This window comes from Gastrolobium bilobum, unplaced genomic scaffold, assembly GCF_033153095.1.
Source record: "Gastrolobium bilobum isolate Gb01-03AN ecotype WA unplaced genomic scaffold, APGP_CSIRO_Gbil_v1 utg3533, whole genome shotgun sequence".
Taxonomy (NCBI): Eukaryota; Viridiplantae; Streptophyta; class Magnoliopsida; order Fabales; family Fabaceae; genus Gastrolobium; species Gastrolobium bilobum.
The window spans coordinates 35,597-55,747 of NW_026898215.1; the positions used below are offsets into that span (position 1 = coordinate 35,597).

Here is a 20,151-nt window from a genome sequence, read left to right on the forward strand (position 1 = left end):
CACGTGTTTGTGAGACTTTCACCTGTCACCTGTGTTGGACGAGCACTCGGAGTGAGGAAGCTGAGCCCGCGGTTTATTGGGCCATACCAGATTCTTGGTAGAGTAGGACCTGTTGCCTACCGGCTTGCCTTGCCTCCGAACATGGCCAACATCCACGACGTGTTTCACGTGTCTCAGCTTCGGAGGTACATAGCAGATCCTTCGCACGTGGTGCAACCGGATGATGTGGAAGTTCGGGAGAACTTAAAGACTCCCGTAGGACCACTAAAGATTCTCGATCGTGGCGAGAAGCAGCTGAGGAGCAAGATCATTCCGATGGTCAAGGTGCAGTGGACCGGAAGGACTCCTGAGGAGTGTACTTGGGAGAGAGAGGACGAGCTTCTCCGGCAGTACCCCGAGTTTCGACCAGGTATGTTTCTGATTTTGAGGTCAAAATCCTAAAAAGGTGGGGTGAATGTAAGAACCCGCACCGTTAATTAAGGTATTTAATTAATAAATTACGAGAAAATAGGAAATGATTCCATAATTGACCCTAATAATTATTTATGAGGCTTAATAATCGTAATAAGTGATTAAGAATGCGGAAAGTCGCTTTTCGGAAGAAAAGTGCAGATACCGGTTCTGCTAGTCGGTATAAATGCGTGCCGAAAAAGTATCCCGGAAAATTAATGTAAGTGCATGATAATTACTAGAATAATATGTAGGACTTGTAAATCAAGTTTCTAGTCCAGATAATGAGAACTGGTGCTGGAAATCGGTACTGGCTTGGAAAAGCGCGTACCGGAAAAGTGCTCAGAAAATTATAAGAAAAATATGATAAATCTTATAAAATTATGAAGTTTCATAATCCAAAGTTTGGGATTAAAATGCTAAGCGTAGCAACTAAAGTTAATACTATGTGTTAATTGGGTAAGTGGCTATAAATACCATTGTTAAGGGCACAAAGCCCTAGGTTTTCTGTTGCTACGTGAGTCTTGGGGCTGGCCAACTTCTGAGTACTGTTCCATTGTGTTCCTCTTCCATTTCTTGAGCTTCGAGGCAACTTCCTTCTCAAATCCTTCTCCTAAACACTTGGTGTGGGGTGAGAGTAGCTTTGGGGCTGTGTTGTTGACCCTGTTCTGTGTTGGGGTTGCTGTTTGTGAGTGTTGGAGGGGCTGTCCTCTTGAGTTGATGTGGTGAGAGTCTTGCTCTTGGCTTGTGAAGCTCCAAGGAGCTTCCTTTGTGTGGAAAGGGCCAAGCTTTGGTAGCATTTTCGTGCATCTTCCTTGAGTCAGACTTGAGGGGCTGTGTTGAGCTCCAAGAGCATCTCATTTCTCTGTTTTAAGCCTTTGGTATGTATGCCAACCTTTGATCATGCGTTTAATGCTTAAAAATGAAAGCTTGATGCATGTTAAGGCGTAAAGATGATAACTTGTTGTGGGTAATGTTGAACACACCTAGAAATGCATGTTTAGGTGCTTTAAATCGTTAAAAACCCAACCTTGGAAGGATATCTTCACGAAAAGCATTTTCTGCATTCTGTCGTGAAATATCCGGATATGTGCCCGATGAATATCCGGATATGTGATATCCGGATATGGGTTTTGTGTATCCGGATACTAGGTATCCGGATATGGGATTATGGATATCCGGATATTGCATATCCGGATATGGTCCCGAGGAATATCCGAATATTCTGGGATTTCGTAGAGCAGTAGCTGTGCTGTGTGTTTAGTAGGCTATTAGGGGTTTGTGGACCCTAGATTGATGAAGTTGAACTTCTGTAATTAATGAACTAAGTCAGAATTAAGTGATTAAGGACTTATGGCTTGGTATGGAGTCTTAAGACGTAAAACGTAAGGAAAGGCGTTGTCTTTAAGTTATATGCTTGTGTTGCATTATTATTGATATAATATTGGTCCATAACAAATTGTGAATCTGCTGTGTTTGGACTTTGAGCTGTGGACTCTTGGCTTTTGGAGTTAGCTTGCAAGGTAAGCTTTCGTGTCCTCGGTTTAGCCATGTTGTGGTTCCACCATGTCCCATGGGGGTATGGTTTATGCATGCTGTGTACATGCTTTTGGATATTTGATATGTTGATTGAACTTTACATGTAATGGCTTTTAATATGCATGTGTTGTTTCATCTTGACGGGAAGCCTGAGTATGTAGCGCCATACAAGATGGTGTACCAGGGTGAATGCAAGTGGTACTTGCACGGTGTGTAGGTGATAGACGTATACCTGCACTGTCTCTGGCCAGTAGATTAGTATTGACACACATGACATGATTATCTGCTGCATTGCATTGTTTTTGAAATGATAAATGATAAACTGCTTTTGAACTTTTATTGCACATGTAAGTGAGCTTGGGGTGGAAGATCCTTGAGGACTCACTGACTTACTGAGATTTCTAGATTAGAGATCTTACCCCACATTTGGGGAATGCTTATTTCAGGATCAGGTAGTATGGGTACTGATGCCTCAGGCGGCGGGAGGCCGGAGCTTAGCTGATTTTGTTGTTTCTGCTTATATGTTAGCATGACTGGATTTGGATGTTGTTTATGTTTTCCGCTATTTATGATATGTTGTTGTTGAGACTGATGTTGGGCATGTTGCCTTATTTGAGTGAGCATTGGGATTGTCCATGACACTTTCTGTTAGTACTTGTAGTTTGGTCCGGTCTACGTTGTTGTAGTTCCGTGACTAGAGCCACACTTATGTTATCTATGTAATGAGGTATTTCAGTTAGCTGTTTTATTGCAATTACATACAGGCGATGTTTTATTAATTGATTATTAAGCAAGTTGGTAATGTTAATGACATCATAATTGAAAAGAAAAAGTAATTCCGCATTTTAATTAAGCGCAGCTTAATACGATATTATGATAACATTACCGGATATATATACGAGGTGTTACAAAATCCGTCTGTCGAAAATGAGGTCCAAAACACTCATATATATGGCCCGCCCAACCAGCTTATGCTTTGCAGGAATGACCTTGTCAATGTTACCCCATAAATCATTCAATCTTACTTTCGTATGCATACTCTCTATCGTTTCTCAATATTCCTGATCTTCTTTTTTCTCTTATTCTCTCTATTTTCTACGTACCTCATTAGCCTAAACACATCATCTCAGTTTTCATCTATCCAATTATGTCTCATAAAAGAGAACTCTGCAGTCTTTTCATGTTGTTCATGTTGGCCACTTGTTTTTTGCCATCTTTGGGTGACACAAACGCTCAAATTCTGATGCTTTAAAGAACTGGAATGAGTCTATAAGTCTGTGTGGCTGGAATGGTATATTATGCTTCAATCAGACATTTCATGGATTGAGACTAGAGAATATGGGACTAAGTGGCTTGATTAATGTAGACACCCTGCTGGAATTGTCCAATTTCAACAGTTTTAGTGTCATTAACAATAGCTTTGAGGGTCCAATGCATGCATTCAAGAAGCTTGAGAGTTTAAGGGCATTGTTTCTGAGCAATAACAAATTCTCTGGTGATATTCTTGACGATGCTTTTGATGGGATGGGACCCCTGAAGAGAGTATTCTTGGTAGAAAACGGATTCACGGGTCATATTCCTACATCCCTTGCTAATTTGCCTGGGCTTTTGGAAGTGAACTTGCATGGAAATAGATTTGAAGGCAACATACCAGAATTTCAACAGAGAGATTTCAGAGTGTTTCATTTATCGAACAATCAATTGGAGGGTTAAATACCCGAAAGCTTAAGCAACGAGTGTAACAGCCCGTTGTACACCGGTATTGTTAACATTAATTATGATATTAAGCGCAGTTACAATCACAGCAGTTCATTTATAAAAATGCGAATAAACTTTTTCCGATTATTACGCGAGTATTTAAAACATAAAAAGGCGTAAAAATTAAAAGTTGTGACCGTAACCGTAACTCTTGTGGAAGACTTACTTAAACTATTTTTATAACTTACATTACTTATTAGAAGTTACTAAGGAATTCACATAAACTCACTTAGCCTATTTCCAAACTTTACGTTTTTACTAATTCGGACATGTTTCACTCTTAATTTTTCTGCGATCTCACCGCTCGCAACCAAACCTTCTTCTCAGATTACATTTTTTTCTTACTTAATTCCCTTTTTAACAAGCTATCACATGCTCAATTCGGAGCTCATTAGCTCTGATTATCGCCGTTTGAAGTTGGATAAGCAAATAGCCAACCAACCCCAAAAACAGCTCCAAACCACTCACATTCCTCGAATTACTGCACTCAATCCATTCAACCATTTTCTCTCAAATTTTTATCCAACAAACTAGACATCTCAAACTTCATTTTGATATATCACACACTTTATTTGACTGAGAAACAAAGCAGGAATTAATTTCCCAAATCCGGTCCAGAATCTGCCTCAGGTGCAGTGGCACATGAGCAGTCCGTGTTTCTCCATTTTTTTCAAACCGAAAATCAATGCAGATTTTCCTCATATTTTGACACAGGGTAGAGGACATCTCAACCTTTAAAATGGCGTATGGCACGTCCCTATTGGATTTCTATGGAGGGAGATATGCTCTCCCGAAGTTCGCCTAAAATCTGCCAATTCTACAGAAATTTCGCCAGAGTTTCCTTTGTTTTTCCAATAATCCGAAATTTGTAAGAATCATTTAAACCTCAAATGTACCTAATAATCACATGATAATACATTAATAATCCAATGGGTGGCATACACAAGAACCAACAACGCCTTGGGGCACTTACAACCCAATCCAGTTTATAGTTATTAGGCATATAGTTCATATTAATCATCCTTAAGTAGTTGCAATCACTAATACCTTTTTCATGCATATTTTCATCATACATGTAATTATACCCTAAAATAGGCCTAATGCCCTTCCATCATAAATAGTCATGCATCAATACGATTACAATATTGCTTTACAACTTACAACTTGAAACTTAACTTCAACTTACATTCTTCCAATATTACAACTTAAATTCAAATGACAACATAACCAAATACATAACTACTAGACTTAGGCAAAATGGCATGAACAAATATGCTAATGAAGCTCATACTACATACATATGAGATGTCCATGCCCTAAGTCTAGCCTAGGCCACACGGCCAACAAAATGCAAAATGTGAAGCACTCCACGGCTCACTCTGCGGGCCTATTGCCCGCTGCTCCGGCTCCAATGCTACCTCCTGAAATAAATGCCCCGAGACGGGGTGAGATATACGAATATATCTTAGTACCAAGCCATAAGTCCTTAATCACTTAATTCTGACTTAGTTCATTAATTACAGAAGTTCAACTTCATCAATCTAGGGTCCACAAACCCCAGTAGCCTACTGTACACACAGCACAGCTACTGTTCTACGAAATCCCAGAATATCCGGATATTCCTCGGGACCATATCCGGATATTCAATATCCGGATATCTCACTGGACATATCCGGATATGTAATATCCGGATATCCAGAATCCCATATCCGGATATCTATTATCCGGATACACAAAACCCATATCCGGATATCACATATCCGGATATTCATCGGTAACATATCTGGATATTTCACGACAGAATGCAGAAATGCATTTCGTGAAGATATCCTTCCAAGGTTCCATTTTTAACACTTACTTACGTTAAAGCATGCATCTTTATACTGATTAAGGTCCACACCCCAGTTGGTTACTTGATTAATCCTTTAAACATGCAAAGATCACACCTTTAATCCATTAAAACACAAGCTCAAGGTAGGTACAACTCACCAAAGCTCAAAACAGAGGATCAATGGCTCAAGGAGCTCACCACACTGCCTCTACAGGTTCTGGAAATAAGGTGTACGAAAATGCAACACAAAGGTTGGTCCTTTCTTCACAAAGAAGCTTCTTGAAGCTTCACAAGCCAAGTAGGAAGCTCTCACCCTCACACAAGACCACTCAGCCCACAAACTGACTTCAAGCAGTCCTTCAACTCAGAACCACAACTCCCTACACACTCACAAAGGTCACTCACACAAGGCTCAAGTGTTTGGAGGTGAAGAAACCAAGCAAAATTGACACTTTATCTCCAAAATGGTGAAGAAAGCTCAATGGAACAGTAGCAACTGACCAGCCACTCCAGTATTCACGTAGCAACAGAAAACCTAGGGCTTTGTGCCCTTAACAAGGGTATTTATAGCCCAAACACACTTAAACACACAGTATTAACTTTAATTGCTACGCTTAGCATTTTAATCCCAAACTTTGGATTATGAAACTACATAATTTTCTAAGATTTATCATATTTTTCTTATAATTTTCTGAGCACTTTTTCGGTACGCGCTTTTCCAAGCCAGTACCGGTTTCCAGCACCAGTTCTCATTATCTGGACTTGAAACTCGTTTTACAAGTCCTACATATTATTCTAGTAATTATCATGCACTTACATTAATTTTCCGGGATACTTTTTCGGCACGCATTTATACCGACTAGCAGAACCGGTATTTGCATTTTTCTTCCGAAAAGCGACTTTCAGTATTCTTAATCACTTATTACGATTATTAAGCCTCATAAATAATTATTAGGGTCAATTATGGAATCATTTCCTATTTTCTCATAATTTATTAATTAAATTCCTTAATTAACGGTGCGGGTTCTTACATTCACCCCACCTTTTTAGGATTTTGACCTCAAAATCAGAAACATACCTGGTCGAAACTCGGGGTACTGCCGGAGAAGCTCGTCCTCACGCTCCCAAGTACACTCCTCAGGAGTCCTTCCGGTCCACTCACCTTGACCATCGGAATGATCTTGCTCCTCAGCTGCTTCTCGCCACGATCGAGAATCTTTAGTGGTCCTACGGGAGTCTTTAAGTTCTCCTGAACTTCCACATCATCCGGTTGCACCACGTGCGACAGATCTGCTATGTACCTCTGAAGCTGAGACACGTGAAACACGTCGTGGATGTTTGCCAGGTTCAGAGGCAAGGCAAGCCGGTAGGCAACAGGTCCTACTCTACCAAGAATCTGGTATGGCCCAATAAACCGCGGGCTCAGCTTCCTCACTCCGAGTGCCCGTCCAACACCGGTGACAGGTGAAAGTCTCACAAACACATGCTCACCCTCACTGAACTCCAGTGGTCGATGCTTGACATCGTAGTAGCTCTTCTGACGATTCTGCGCCTGCTTCAGCTTTTCCCTGATCATCTGGATCTGCAAGGTGATATCTTGGACAAAGTCCAAGCCAAACAACTCACGATCCCTAACCTCCGACCAGCAGGTAGGTGTACGACACCTCCTACCGTAGAGCGCCTCGTAAGGTGCCATGCCCAGGCTAGCATGAAAACTGTTGTTATACGAAAACTCTACCAATGGAAGGTACCTATCCCATGTCGAGCCCTGCTCCAACGTGCAAGCCCGCAACATGTCCTCTAAGGTCTGGATAGTCCGCTCAGTCTGTCCATCAGTCTGAGGGTGATAGGTGGTACTCAATCTCAACTGTGTACCAAAAGCTCCCTCAGCGCCTCCCAGAACCGAGATGTGAACTTCGGCTCCCTATCACTGATGATACTCACGGGCACCCCGTGAAGCCTCACAATCTCGCGAACATACAGTCTGGCTAACTGCTATGTAGTGAAGCTCACCTTCACTGGAAAGAAATAGGCAGACTTCGTCAGTCTGTCCACAATGACCCATATCGAGTCACAACCAACCTGAGTCTTCGGCAAACCCACAACGAAGTCCATGGAAATGCTCTCCTATTTCCACTCCGGAATCTCAAGAGGTTGAAGTTTACCAGACGGCTTCTGGTGTTCAATCTTCACCTTCTGGCAAACCAAACACTTGGACACAAAGATAGCAACATCTTTCTTCATGCCCGGCCACCAGAAGTTCTTCTTCAAGTCTTGATACATCTCAGTAGCACCAGGGTGGATAGAAAACTGACCCTTATGGCCTTCTGCCATAACCTCTTCTATCAACGGACCTCGAGGAACCACAATCCTCCGCTGGAACAAAAGCAATCCATCATCATTCCAAGACACACCGTCTTGGTTCTTCACATAATCCAGACACTCTCTCTGAACTTGTGCCTCTTTAATCTTTTCTAGCAGCTTGTTCACAACATCTGATGCTTCCAACCCGAGAAGTACGCTCACACACGGAGCGGTCACTGCCAAGTGGCGGAACTTCTCAACCACATCGAAGTTACCAAGTAGCAAACTGGATGAACTACTGGATTTCCGACTTAAAGCCTCAGCTACCACATTGGCCTTGCCAGGATGATACCTTAGCTCAAAGTCGTAGTCCTTTATGAACTCCATCCATCTCCTCTGCCTCATGTTCAACTCCTTCTGGTCGAACAGGTACTTCAAACTCTTGTGGTCACTGAACACCACAAACCTCAAACCAAAAAGATAATGCCTCCAAATCTTGAAAGCAAACACAATCGCAGTCAACTCCAAATCATGAGTTGGGTAGTTCTCCTCATGAGGCTTTAACTGCCTCGAAGCAAAAGCAACAGCTCTACCAGACTGCATCAGCACACAGCCCAGCCCTTTTCCAGAAGCATCACAGTAAAGCTCAAACTGCTCCTCAGGATCAGGAAGGATCAACACAGGTGAAGAAGTCAATCTCTCCTTCAACTCCTGGAAGCACGCCTCACACTCGTGAGTCCACACAAATGGAGTCTCCTTTCGGGTAAGGCGAGTCAAAGGGAGAACCATCGTGGAAAAACCCTTGATGAACCTCCGATAGTATCGACAAAGATAGCATCGACAAAAGAATCACCAATAGACACAGTACCTCTGACAAGGTTCGGAGCGCGGTCCGACTGCTGCCTATCTAGTGTATACACTCTCCCAACAGGAGGTGGCACTGCAGGTGCTGAAGAAGATGCCATTGGAACCATCTGCAAAGGAACTGCCTGAACAGCTGCAGCTCTCGCCGTCGACGATGGACAATCTCTAGAGAAGTGGCCCTCCTTGCCACACTTGAAGCACAACAACTGCCCCGTAGCACAGCGTCCCACATGCTCCTTCCCACATCCCGAACATCTCGGAGTTGTAGGAGGCCTAGCAGAACTCCCCTGATGTGAAACAGCTCTCTTGAACTGACCAGGCGCCTGCCTAGTCGCTAACTGCTTTCCCTTGCCCTTATCAGCAAACCTCCTGTCCTTCCAAGAAGTAGGAGCAGGAGTGGAACCACCTGTTCCCTTGCTCTCCTCAACCTTGGCCCTCTTGGCCTTGCCTGCCACGCAAACATCCTCGATGTCCTTACACTGCTGTACCAGTGTACCAAAGTCCCTCGAAGCAGCACCAGCAAGATGCTCAGCAATCACCTCACTAAGTCCCCTGCGGAACTTAGCTGCCAGAAGCAACGGAGTAGGAGGAACCATCCGGAAGTGTGCAAACTTCACTAGCTCATTAAACTTAGCCAGGTACTCATCAACAGACATCGAGCCCTGTACCAAACGATCAAACTCTCCCTGCTTCCTCTCCTGCGCATCATAGGGAAAGTATCGGCCCAGAAAGCACTCCTCAAAGAATGGCCACGTCATGACATGACCCTGCCTCTCAAAAGCACGAGAGGTGTGCGTCCACCACTCATGGGCATCGCCCTCCAGCATGTAGGTCGAGAACATCAGCTTCTGTGGGTCTGTACACTGCATAACCCGAAAGATCTTGTCCAGCGACTCAAGCCATCTTGCAGCAGCAATAGGATCCAAAGACCCCTCAAACACAGGTGGCTTATGCTTCCTGAAAGCATTCAGCCGACGATCGATCACATCACGATCCTCCGCAATCCCCACAAGGGGCTCCCCCGTCTCAGCGGCATGAGTAGCACTGCCGATGTGACTATGGCTCTCTTCCTGAACACTAGGTGGAGGCGGTGGCGGTGGTGGTGGAGCCTGGCCAGTAGCAGGACCAGCTCTCATCTCCTCCAACATGACTCTCATCATCGTCATGTTCGCCATCCTGTTCGCCTCGAGGACTTCCTCAGTGGTCCTCCGGTTCGCTTCACGAACCTCAGCTGCGGCTATCCGGTTCGCCTCGCGAACAGCTTCCATCATTGCCGCGTTGGCCACTCTAGCGGCCTCCTGATCGGCTAACCTAGTCGCCTGCATCTCAGCCAATGCAGTCAGGATAGGATTGGATTGATCCTCAGAAGTCTCTCGTGTTCTCCTGGACCTTACCATGACTCTGCACAAGTTACACAAATTATGAGTTGATCAGGCCCACGCAATGTGATCACATATACAGCATCATAATAAAATTCGAAGGAGTAAACACAAAGACAGACGCAACCAAACAACCTAGCAATTGCAATACATACAGGCTTTTCCCTCGAACCATTGCTCTGATACCATAAATGTAATACCCCGTATATATCCGGTAATGTTATCATAATATCGTATTAAGCTGCGCTTAATTAAAATGCGGAATTACTTTTTCTTTTCAATTATGATGCCATTAACATTACCAACTTGCTTAATAATCAGTTAATAAAACATCGCCGGTATGTAAATCGCAATCAGACAGCTAACCGAAATACCTCATAACATAGATAATATAAGTGTGGCTCTAGTCACGGAACTACAACAACGTAGACCGGACCATCTAACAGTTTATACAACTCCAAACTACAAGTACTAACAGAAAGTGTCATGGACAATCCCCATGCTCACTCAAATAAGGCAACATGCCCAACATCAGTCTCAACAACAACATATCATAAATAGCGGAAAACATAAACAGCATCCAAATCCAGTCATGCTAACAAACAAGCAGAAACAACATAATCAGCTAAGCTCCGGCCTCCCACCGCCTGAGGCATCAGTACCCATACTACCTGATCCTGAAATAAGCATTCCCCAAACGTGGGGTAAGATCTCTAATCTAGAAATCTCAGTAAGTCAGTGAGTCCTCAAGGATCTTCCACCCCAAGCTCACTTACATGTGCAATATAAGTTCAAAAGCAGTTTATCATTTATCATTTCTAAAACAATGCAATGCAGCAGATAATCATGTCATGTGTGTCAATACTAATCTACTGGCCAGAGACAATGCAGGTATACGTCTATCACCTACACACCGTACAAGTACCACTTGCATTCACCCCGGTACACCATCTTGTATGGCGCTACATACTCAGGCTTCCCGTCAAGATGAAACAACACATGCATATTAAAAGCCATTACATGTAAAGTTCAATCAACATATCAAATATCCAAAAGCATGTACACAACATGCATAAACCATACCCCCATGGGACATGGTGGAACCACAACATGGCTAAACCGAGGACACGAAAGCTTACCTTGCAAGCTAACCCCAAAAGCCAAGAGTCCACAGCTCAAAGTCCAAACACAGCAGATTCACAATCTGTTATGGACCAATATTATATCAATAATAATGCAACACAAGCATATAACTTAAAGACAACGCCTCTCCTTACGTTTTACGTCTTAAGGCTCCATACCAAGCCATAAGTCCTTAATCACTTAAGTTTGACTTAGTTCATTAATTACAGAAGTTCAACTTCATCAATCTAGGGTCCACAAACCCCCAATAGCCTACTGTACACACAGCACAGCTACTGTTCTACGAAATCCCAGAATATCCGGATATTCCTCGGGACCATATCCGGATATTCAATATCCGGATATCTCACTGGACATATCCGGATATGCAATATCCGGATATCCAGAATCCCATATCCGGATATCTATTATCCGGATACACAAAACCCATATCCGGATATCATATATCCGGATATTCATCTTGCACATATCCAGATATTTCACGACAGAATGCAGAAAATGCATTTCGTGAAGATATCCTTCCAAGGTTCCATTTTTAACACTTACTTACGTTAAAGCATGCATCTTTATACTGATTAAGGTCCACACCTCAGTTAGTTACTTGATTAATCCTTTAAACATGCAAAGATCACACATTTAATCCATTAAAACACAAGCTCAAGGTAGGTACAACTCACCAAAGATCAAAACAGAGGATCAATGGCTCAAGGAGCTCACCACACTGCCTCTACAGGTTCTGGAAATAAGGTGTACGAAAATGCAACACAAAGGTTGGTCCTTTCTTCACAAAGAAGCTTCTTGAAGCTTCACAAGCCAAGTAGGAAGCTCTCACCCTCACACAAGACCACTCAGCCCACAAACTGACTTCAAACATTCCTTCAACTCAGGACCACAACTCCCTACACACTCACAAAGGTCACTCACACAAGGCTCAAGTGTTTGGAGGTGAAGAAACCAAGCAAAATTGACACTTGATCTCCAAAATGGTGAAGAAAGCTCAATGGAATAGTAGCAACTGACCAGCCACTCCAGCATTCACGTAGCAACAGAAAACCTAGGGCTTTGTGCCCTTAACAAGGGTATTTATAGCCCAAACGCACTTAAACACACAGTATTAACTTTAATTGCTACGCTTAGCATTTTAATCCCAAACTTTGGATTATGAAACTGCATAATTTTCTAAGATTTATCATATTTTTCTTATAATTTTCTGAGCACTTTTCTGGTACGCGCTTTTCCAAGCCAGTACCGGTTTCCAGCACCAGTTCTCATTATCTGGACTTGAAACTCGTTTTACAAGTCCTACATATTATTCTAGTAATTATCATGCACTTACATTAATTTTCCGGGATACTTTTTCGGCACGCATTTATACTGACTAGCAGAACCGGTATCTGCACTTTTCTTCCGAAAAGTGACTTTCAGTATTCTTAATCACTTATTACGATTATTAAGCCTCATAAATAATTATTATGGTCAATTATGGAATCATTTCCTATTTTCTCGTAATTTATTAATTAAATTCCTTAATTAACAGTGCGGGTTCTTACAGTAGCTACCCATACCACGCACGCCCTGGCATATATAAGCCTATGGGTCCACCCGAGGTGTGATTAAATCACTACCACCCTGGTACCCATTCCATCGGGTCCACCCAAGGTGTGATCAAATCACTACCACCCCGGTACCCATACCATCGGGTATAATCCAAGGTGTGATCAGATCACTACCACCAAGGTACCCATTCCATCGGGTATAATCCAAGGTGTGATCAGATCACTACCACCAAGGTACCCATTCCATCCATAACACCTGAGACATTCCTAGTGTGCTCTTATCCGGATCACACACTATGACCCACGGTCAACTGGAACTCCCTCTCGGAGACCTATCCAGCGGAAGTCCGAAACTGCCCGCAGGCTAATAAAACTGTCTACTGGCCAGAGACTCGGTACATAAGTACCCATAGTAATAATGCATGCATGCTCATGTGTTCTATACTACTCATACACACTTGCTACCGTTGCCATCAACTGGCAAGGTGGAACAGAAAAGCGAAACAAGCCTCAGTACCAAGAGGTTACCTTAAGTAATTTCCTCACTAGCTCCGCAGTAGCTTATCCCTCAACTTGGTACACAACAGGATGCCTACACAGAGGACATTCCCAATCTCTTATAATTCAAACAATACATGCTAATTTACAATTATACATGCATTGAACCAATTACATACCTCAATCCACTTGGTCCAGTACCAAGGGCAACTCCCAGATTCAAGTTTCGGGGTTCAAGTCAACGTACGGCAACCTATACAATTACGTACATCCATCAGTACGCGTCAAAAAGCATCAAAACACAAAAATCACAAAATCCTCCCCTTCCTCCTTGAAGGTTCGGCCAAGCTAGTGTTAATTTGAGATTTATTTTTCTAAATTTTCTTTCTCATTTTATTACGCCTCATTAGGTTGTCAAGAGGCCAATTCAAGTGTCGTTTCGTCATTTTCGCGTCGAATTACATCAGAACGCGAAAACCGCAAAATCCCCCATTTTCTCCTTGAAGGTTCGGCCATCTATGTGTTATTTGGGGATTTATTTTTCTAAATTTTCTTTCTCATTTTATAACGCTTCCTTAGGTTGCTTAGAGGCTAGTTCAATCGTCGTTTTTCCGTTTTACGACATTTACGCATCGTTTTGCGAAATATTTCACTCTAGGTTCTTTATGCCAACTAAGCCACTTATTATTTGTGCATTGATTCTTCCACTTGCCAATCACCACACAACCCATCTAATTACCTTTTTAACACATAATTCATCACTCAAACAATTTCCAACAACATAAATTCCATAATTTTCCTTTAAAGGCCAAGTTGCAACCTATGGCAATTCTAGGATTTCCATTCACTTTTACTCACTCCACATCTCACACAACCACATTATATCATCATATAATCATACAACTACTCATTAATCAATCCTGATACATTTCCAAAAATCCAAGTCATGAAAATCCTCAAAATTTCTAAGTTATAAAGTCATATTTTTCACCAATAAATTTCATCGCATTTCTAGCTCTAACACATCATTCTAACACATTATCATCTAATACACATTTTTTAATTGAGCTCTCTAACAACAAAAATCATCAAATTCCCCCTTAGGGTTCATGAATTCAATCCAAGGATTAAACCGTTAAAATGGTGAAGAAACTTACTCAAAAGTTTGGCACAAGACTCCTGCAAGCTATCCTAAACCATTGGAGCTCAAAACAACTCCATGAACATCAATTTTCTCCAAAATTTCGTGGCTGTAAATGGCCCATATCTCACCAAAGAGAGAGTTTCAAGGTTAATGTATACCACCAATGTGTTTGGAAGGTTGTTTCCAACAAATTTCAACACAAAAATCGCTTGATTTGGTTAAGAAATGATGGATTTAGAAGGAATTGAAATTTGAATGAAAAATGGGGTTATTTGGGGGGAGGAGCACGGTTTTGGCATAAGAAGGGGAGAGAAGGTGATATGAATAATGGAATGATGATGTGGTTTAAGTGGATTTTAAGTGGGGTGGGTCCCACGCCACCTCACGTGATCTAAACTCATCCGAATTTCCTTCCGATTTCACTAAACGTCCAAGGATTCACAACCTATTTAAAAACACTAATTTTTAACATTAACCATTCTCCTTTAATTATACTAGGTCAGATGAATCCGGAGTTTTCCGATCGTTCGGAGAAAACACTGTTTTAAGCTGTTGCGCGCGCCATTGGCACGCTTTCCCAAACTGACTTAATTCCATCAAATTTCACCAAATTCCATCAAATTTTATCAGGAATCCTATTTCCCAGTTCTATAGACCATTTATAAATCATATTTGAAACCTAGAGCTCAAAATTCAACTGGCACGTTTTACGGTGCAATCGTACCGCGGTATTTTTACCCGCGAAAAACACTATTCACTGATTTTTCTGAAACTTGCATGTCCACTCAATTTTTCGTTCTGAATCCATTTCCAGGGTTATTTTTATCATCTGAGACCTTCTATTCAATTTTTATCTTCCTAGGGTTGCGTGTTGGCTAATTACCGTTTTGCCCTTTCTTTGTATTTTGGCCTAATCTTTAGGATCTTCACTAATCCTTCACTTAAATACTCACTTAATATTTTAAATATTTAACTTAGAAATGTAAGGTGTTATAACGAGGATCCAATCTCATTTGCTGGTAAGTTGACAATCATCTCATTTTTTTGACCAATTCGATAAGCTTACTTTTTATTTGATTTTACCCATCATCATATGAAATTTGAAAATTCTTTTTGTAACCAAAGCAAACCTTTTCTCCTCTCAAGTTGATTGTATTTTCAACATTCTTTTGGAAATGTTGTTTTTTAGACCCTCATTTTATTATTGATTTTTGAGTTATTTGGTGAATCCAATGACATGTTTTGATATCATTGTAAATGTTGGAGTCTAAACCAAAGTTTAACTATGACAGTGACAAATTAACAAGTCCAACTCTTTATATGATATACCATTACACGATTTAAGAAACTTTACACCATCAAATATAAACTGTCAAATAATCCCTCCTTCAGCATTTGACAGCAAAAACCAAATAAATAATCAATGACAAATCAATTTATGCTCAGAAATTCGCCATGGTTTTTTTTTATACTATTTTTTTTCTTCTTCCTAAGGTCATCATATACACCTGTTTTATCTAATTATAGTGCAGTTTCTAGTGAAGTGTTGGAATTCCAACATGAAGTCAGATCCTCTGAGGTGACAGCTGAATCCAAGGTCATGGTTTTGAATGGACCAGTTATGGTCGTGAAGAGGTTTCAACATATGAACAATCTTGGGAAAAAAGAATTCTTTGAGCACATGAAAAGGCTTGGAAGGTTGACACATCCCAATCTACTCCCTCCTGTTGCTTTCTTTTACAACGAAGAAGATAAGCTTTTGGTTCATGACTTTGTTGAAAATGGCAGCTTGGCTAGTCATCTCCATGGTATGACATAACCACATTAATTAATTTATTTTACACTTTATAAGAACAAATATAAAAAGCTAGCAATTTAATTTAATGTAATGTAATGTATGGTTATAGTATGAACTTATATTGGATCCTCTCTTGTCTCATTTAATGTAGTCATGTGAGACGATTTTAGTCATGTATAAACAAATCAATGGTTATCCTTTTGCCATTTTTTATCCAAAATGTTACTCACTCCGTCTTGATTTGTCAATGGTTATAGTATGAACTTATATTAGATTACTCAAATGTCTCGTATGACCTAGTCTTGTTAGTGTTAGAATTTGGTATCTACACACAAATGCAAGAGACAACCAGACTTGTGTATCTACAAAAAAACTTTTCTTTTCTATTCTTGCTTTCTTGCTCTTTTTCTTTTTCTCTTGATCTACTGATCTCTTGATCTACTTGATCTCTTGATCTTCATTTAATACAAACTATCAAAGGCTATTTATAAGCTATAAAACTGACCAACATAACTCCACACATAACACCCTCATTACTTTATAACTGACATAACTGACTCATTAATATTCTAATTTACATAACTGACTCATTAATATTCTAACTGACATAACTAACTCATTAATATTCTAACTGACACAAGAAACTAAAACGGACATTTAAAATTTATCCCAACAAAACTCCCCCATAAATTTTAAATTCTTCTTTCTTTCTTCGCGTTGCTTCTGCTTTTCTTCAACTTTCTGATCTCGCCTGTTTTCTTCAATCTTGATCACTGACAAAAAACATCTAACACCTTCCAACTTAATTAACTCAAAGAAAATATCTCCCCTGCAATTATTTTTCTGAACATATTTTATTTTTGTCCGGCGGTTCCTTCATTGGTGGAAGATAGACAGTCTTGAATTTTTCTCCGTCGACCTCATCCTCCGATATACTTCCACATCCCATTCTTACACGTATGATTATCACACAAGTCATCATACTGATCAGTATCTGTATCACTATAACGTCCCATTAGTTTTACAACACCTATGCCAATTTTAATAATTTCAGATTCAACATGTGCTACATTAATAGCACGTTGGGCCTCTTCAACCACAGTAACCCCATCACTTATTGAGGACCGTTGATTCCCATCATCAAGCAAATAACTCAACTCATCATTTTCTGATTCCGCCCCACGATCTTCTTCTGGTTTACGCTTGAGCCAAAATGATTCCGCCATAAAAGTAACTCTAGGCTCCTAATCGCCGGGTTCCCTATCCACAATCACACCTTCCATTTTTCCGCTCTCAGTTTCTTCATCGCCGGGTTCTTCTTCATCGAGAAGAGCTTCCACGCGCCTCATCAATGGAATCTCAGACCACCGTCCTTCAGGGAAATGGTCTCTTTTCGGTGGAGTCGACATCTTCCACTTCCACCATGAATTCAATGCAGTCTCCGACTTCTGACTTCCAACCCGAACCGCGTCTATGTCGGTCTCCGACATCAACCTCATCACGCCGGGGTCGAGCTCTTCTCCAAAACATGAACTCGGTGATTTAGCCGGGATCTCCCCCATCCTGGTTATCAACATGAGACTCGGATTCGCAGTCTCCTCCAAGTCGGTCTACATCAAGCATCTCGGATTCCACGCTTCTTGTTCCTTTGCTGGCTTCTCAAGCTCCTTCGACATCTCGTCTTCTTCCTTATCCTCTCTATCCGGCTTCTGAATTGACTCGCCGCTCTCAGCATCTTTGATCTCGGCTCCCATAGCCGCAGTCATCGTCTTTTTCTCTGATTCATCTCTCTCACGCTCCAACGCGTCGATCTTCTCCACGGATACTTTGCCGTTGGCAACCTCGGATTCTGCCATCTCGGTCTCTTCTTCATCCGCATCATTCTCATCATCTTCATCATCTTCATCATCATCATTGAAGATTTCATCTTCTTCATTAATCAGATCGAAACGTCCAGGCAAGTATTTTGTTATGAAGGCCATTAGAAAATCCTTCCACATATTATTAAAGTCGCGACAGTTCCATGTACAGAACCATTTGATTGCGCTTCCTCTGAGTCTTCTCATGGCTACCTGCCATTTGGCCTCCGTCCAGATTTTTTCTTTCCGAAAATGTTCCTTCAAACAGAGAAGCCAATCTAATGCAAGAGACAACCAGACTTGTGTATCTACAAAAAAACTTTTCTTTTCTATTCTTGCTTTCTTGCTCTTTTTCTTTTTATCTTGATCTCTTGATCTACTGATCTCTTGATCTACTTGATCTCTTGATCTTCATTTAATACAAACTATCAAAGGCTATTTATAAGGTATAAAACTGACCAACATAACTCCACACATAACACCCTCATTACTTTATAACTGACATAACTGACTCATTAATATTCTAATTTACATAACTGACTCATTAATATTCTAACTGACACAAGAAACTAAAACAGACATTTAAAAATTATCCCAACAGTTAGGAGAAACATGAGAGGGTTCATTCTCCTAAGATTTGCTTCAATATATTATAATGATACATATTAATCGGAATTGAAGTCTGTTTTGGCTCATGTTGACATTGATTTTCAGGTAGAAGTGGTTCTGAGTTGTACTGGTCAACACGTTTGAAGATCATAAAAGGAGTGGCTAGAGGGTTAGCTTATCTGTACAGAGAGTTCCCTGACCAAGACCTACCACATGGGCATCTTAAATCATCCAATGTTTTGTTGGACCATTTATTTGAGCCTCGTTTGACAGAGTATGGACTTATGGCGGTGATGGAGAAGAGCCATGCTCAGCAGTTCATGGAAGCTTATAAGTCCCCAGAGTAGAACCAGTTTGACAGGCCCAGTGAGAAGAGTGGTGTTTGGTGTTTGGCAACATGGGTGAACTCCGTTGTGAGGGAAGGGTCGAGTGGGGAAGTGTTTGATAAGGACATTTTGTGGAGAAGGAATAGTGAGGGTGAGATGATGAAGCTGTTGAGGATTGGAATGGATTGTTGTGAATGGAGTTTGGGGAGTAGGTGGGATTGGAGGGAGGCTGTGGCTAGGATTGAAGAGTTGAAGGAGAGGGATATGGTTATGATTTGGTTTGGTTTGGTTACAAAAAGATTTTTCAAATTTCATATGATGATGGGTAAAATCAAATAAAAAGTAAGCTTATCGAATTGGTCAAAAAATTGAGATGATTGTCAACTTACCAGCAAATGAGATTGGATCCTCGTTGCTTAAGCTTTCGGGTATTGAACCCTCCAATTGATTGTTCGATAAATTAAACACTCTGAAATCTCTCTGTTGAAATTCTGGTATGTTGCCTTCAAATCTATTTCCATGCAAGTTCACATCCAAAAGCCTAGGCAAATTAGCAAGGGATGTAGGAATATGACCCGTGAATCCGTTTTCTGCCAAGAATACTCTCTTCAGGCGTCCCATCCCATCAAAAGCATCGTCAGGAATATCACCAGAGAATTTGTTATTGCTCAGAAACAATGTCCTTAAACTCAAAAGCTTCTTGAATGCAGGCATTGGACCCTCAAAGCTATTGTTAATGACACTAAAACTGTTGAAATTGGACAATTCCAGCAGGGTGACTACATTAATCAAGCCACTTAGTCCCATATTCTCTAGTCTCAATCCATGAAATGTCTGATTGAAGCATAATATATCATTCCAGCCACACAGACTTATAGACTCATTCCAGTTCTTTAAAGCATCAGCATTGGACAAGGAGCTTTTGAAGTTGAGCAGAATTTGAGCGTTTGTGTCATCCAATGATGGCAAAAAACAAGTGGCCAACATGAACAACATGAAAAGACAGCAGAGTTCTCTTTTGTGAGACATAATTGGATAGATGAAAACTGAGATGATGTGTTTAGGCTAATGAGGTACGTAGAAAATAGAGAGA

General features: G+C 41.1%; 2 protein-coding genes across 2 annotated transcripts; one reads left to right on the forward strand and one right to left on the reverse strand.

Annotated features, from left to right (window-relative positions):
• Positions 1-3,327: 3,327 nt before the first annotated feature.
• LOC133313901 (pollen receptor-like kinase 2) lies at positions 3,328-16,285 on the forward strand. Its single transcript, XM_061515314.1, has 2 exons — positions 3,328-3,631; positions 15,999-16,285. The coding sequence occupies exons 1-2, from the start codon at positions 3,328-3,330 to the stop codon at positions 16,283-16,285; spliced, it is 591 nt and encodes a 196-aa protein (XP_061371298.1).
• A 1,983-nt stretch (positions 16,286-18,268) lies between these two features.
• On the reverse strand, positions 18,269-20,087 carry LOC133313902 (pollen receptor-like kinase 4). The gene is made up of 2 exons (XM_061515315.1): positions 19,448-20,087; positions 18,269-18,381 (listed from the first exon to the last, which is right to left on the reverse strand). Exons 1-2 carry the CDS (start codon positions 20,085-20,087, stop codon positions 18,269-18,271), a joined length of 753 nt encoding a protein of 250 aa, XP_061371299.1.
• Between the last annotated feature and the right edge of the window lie 64 nt (positions 20,088-20,151).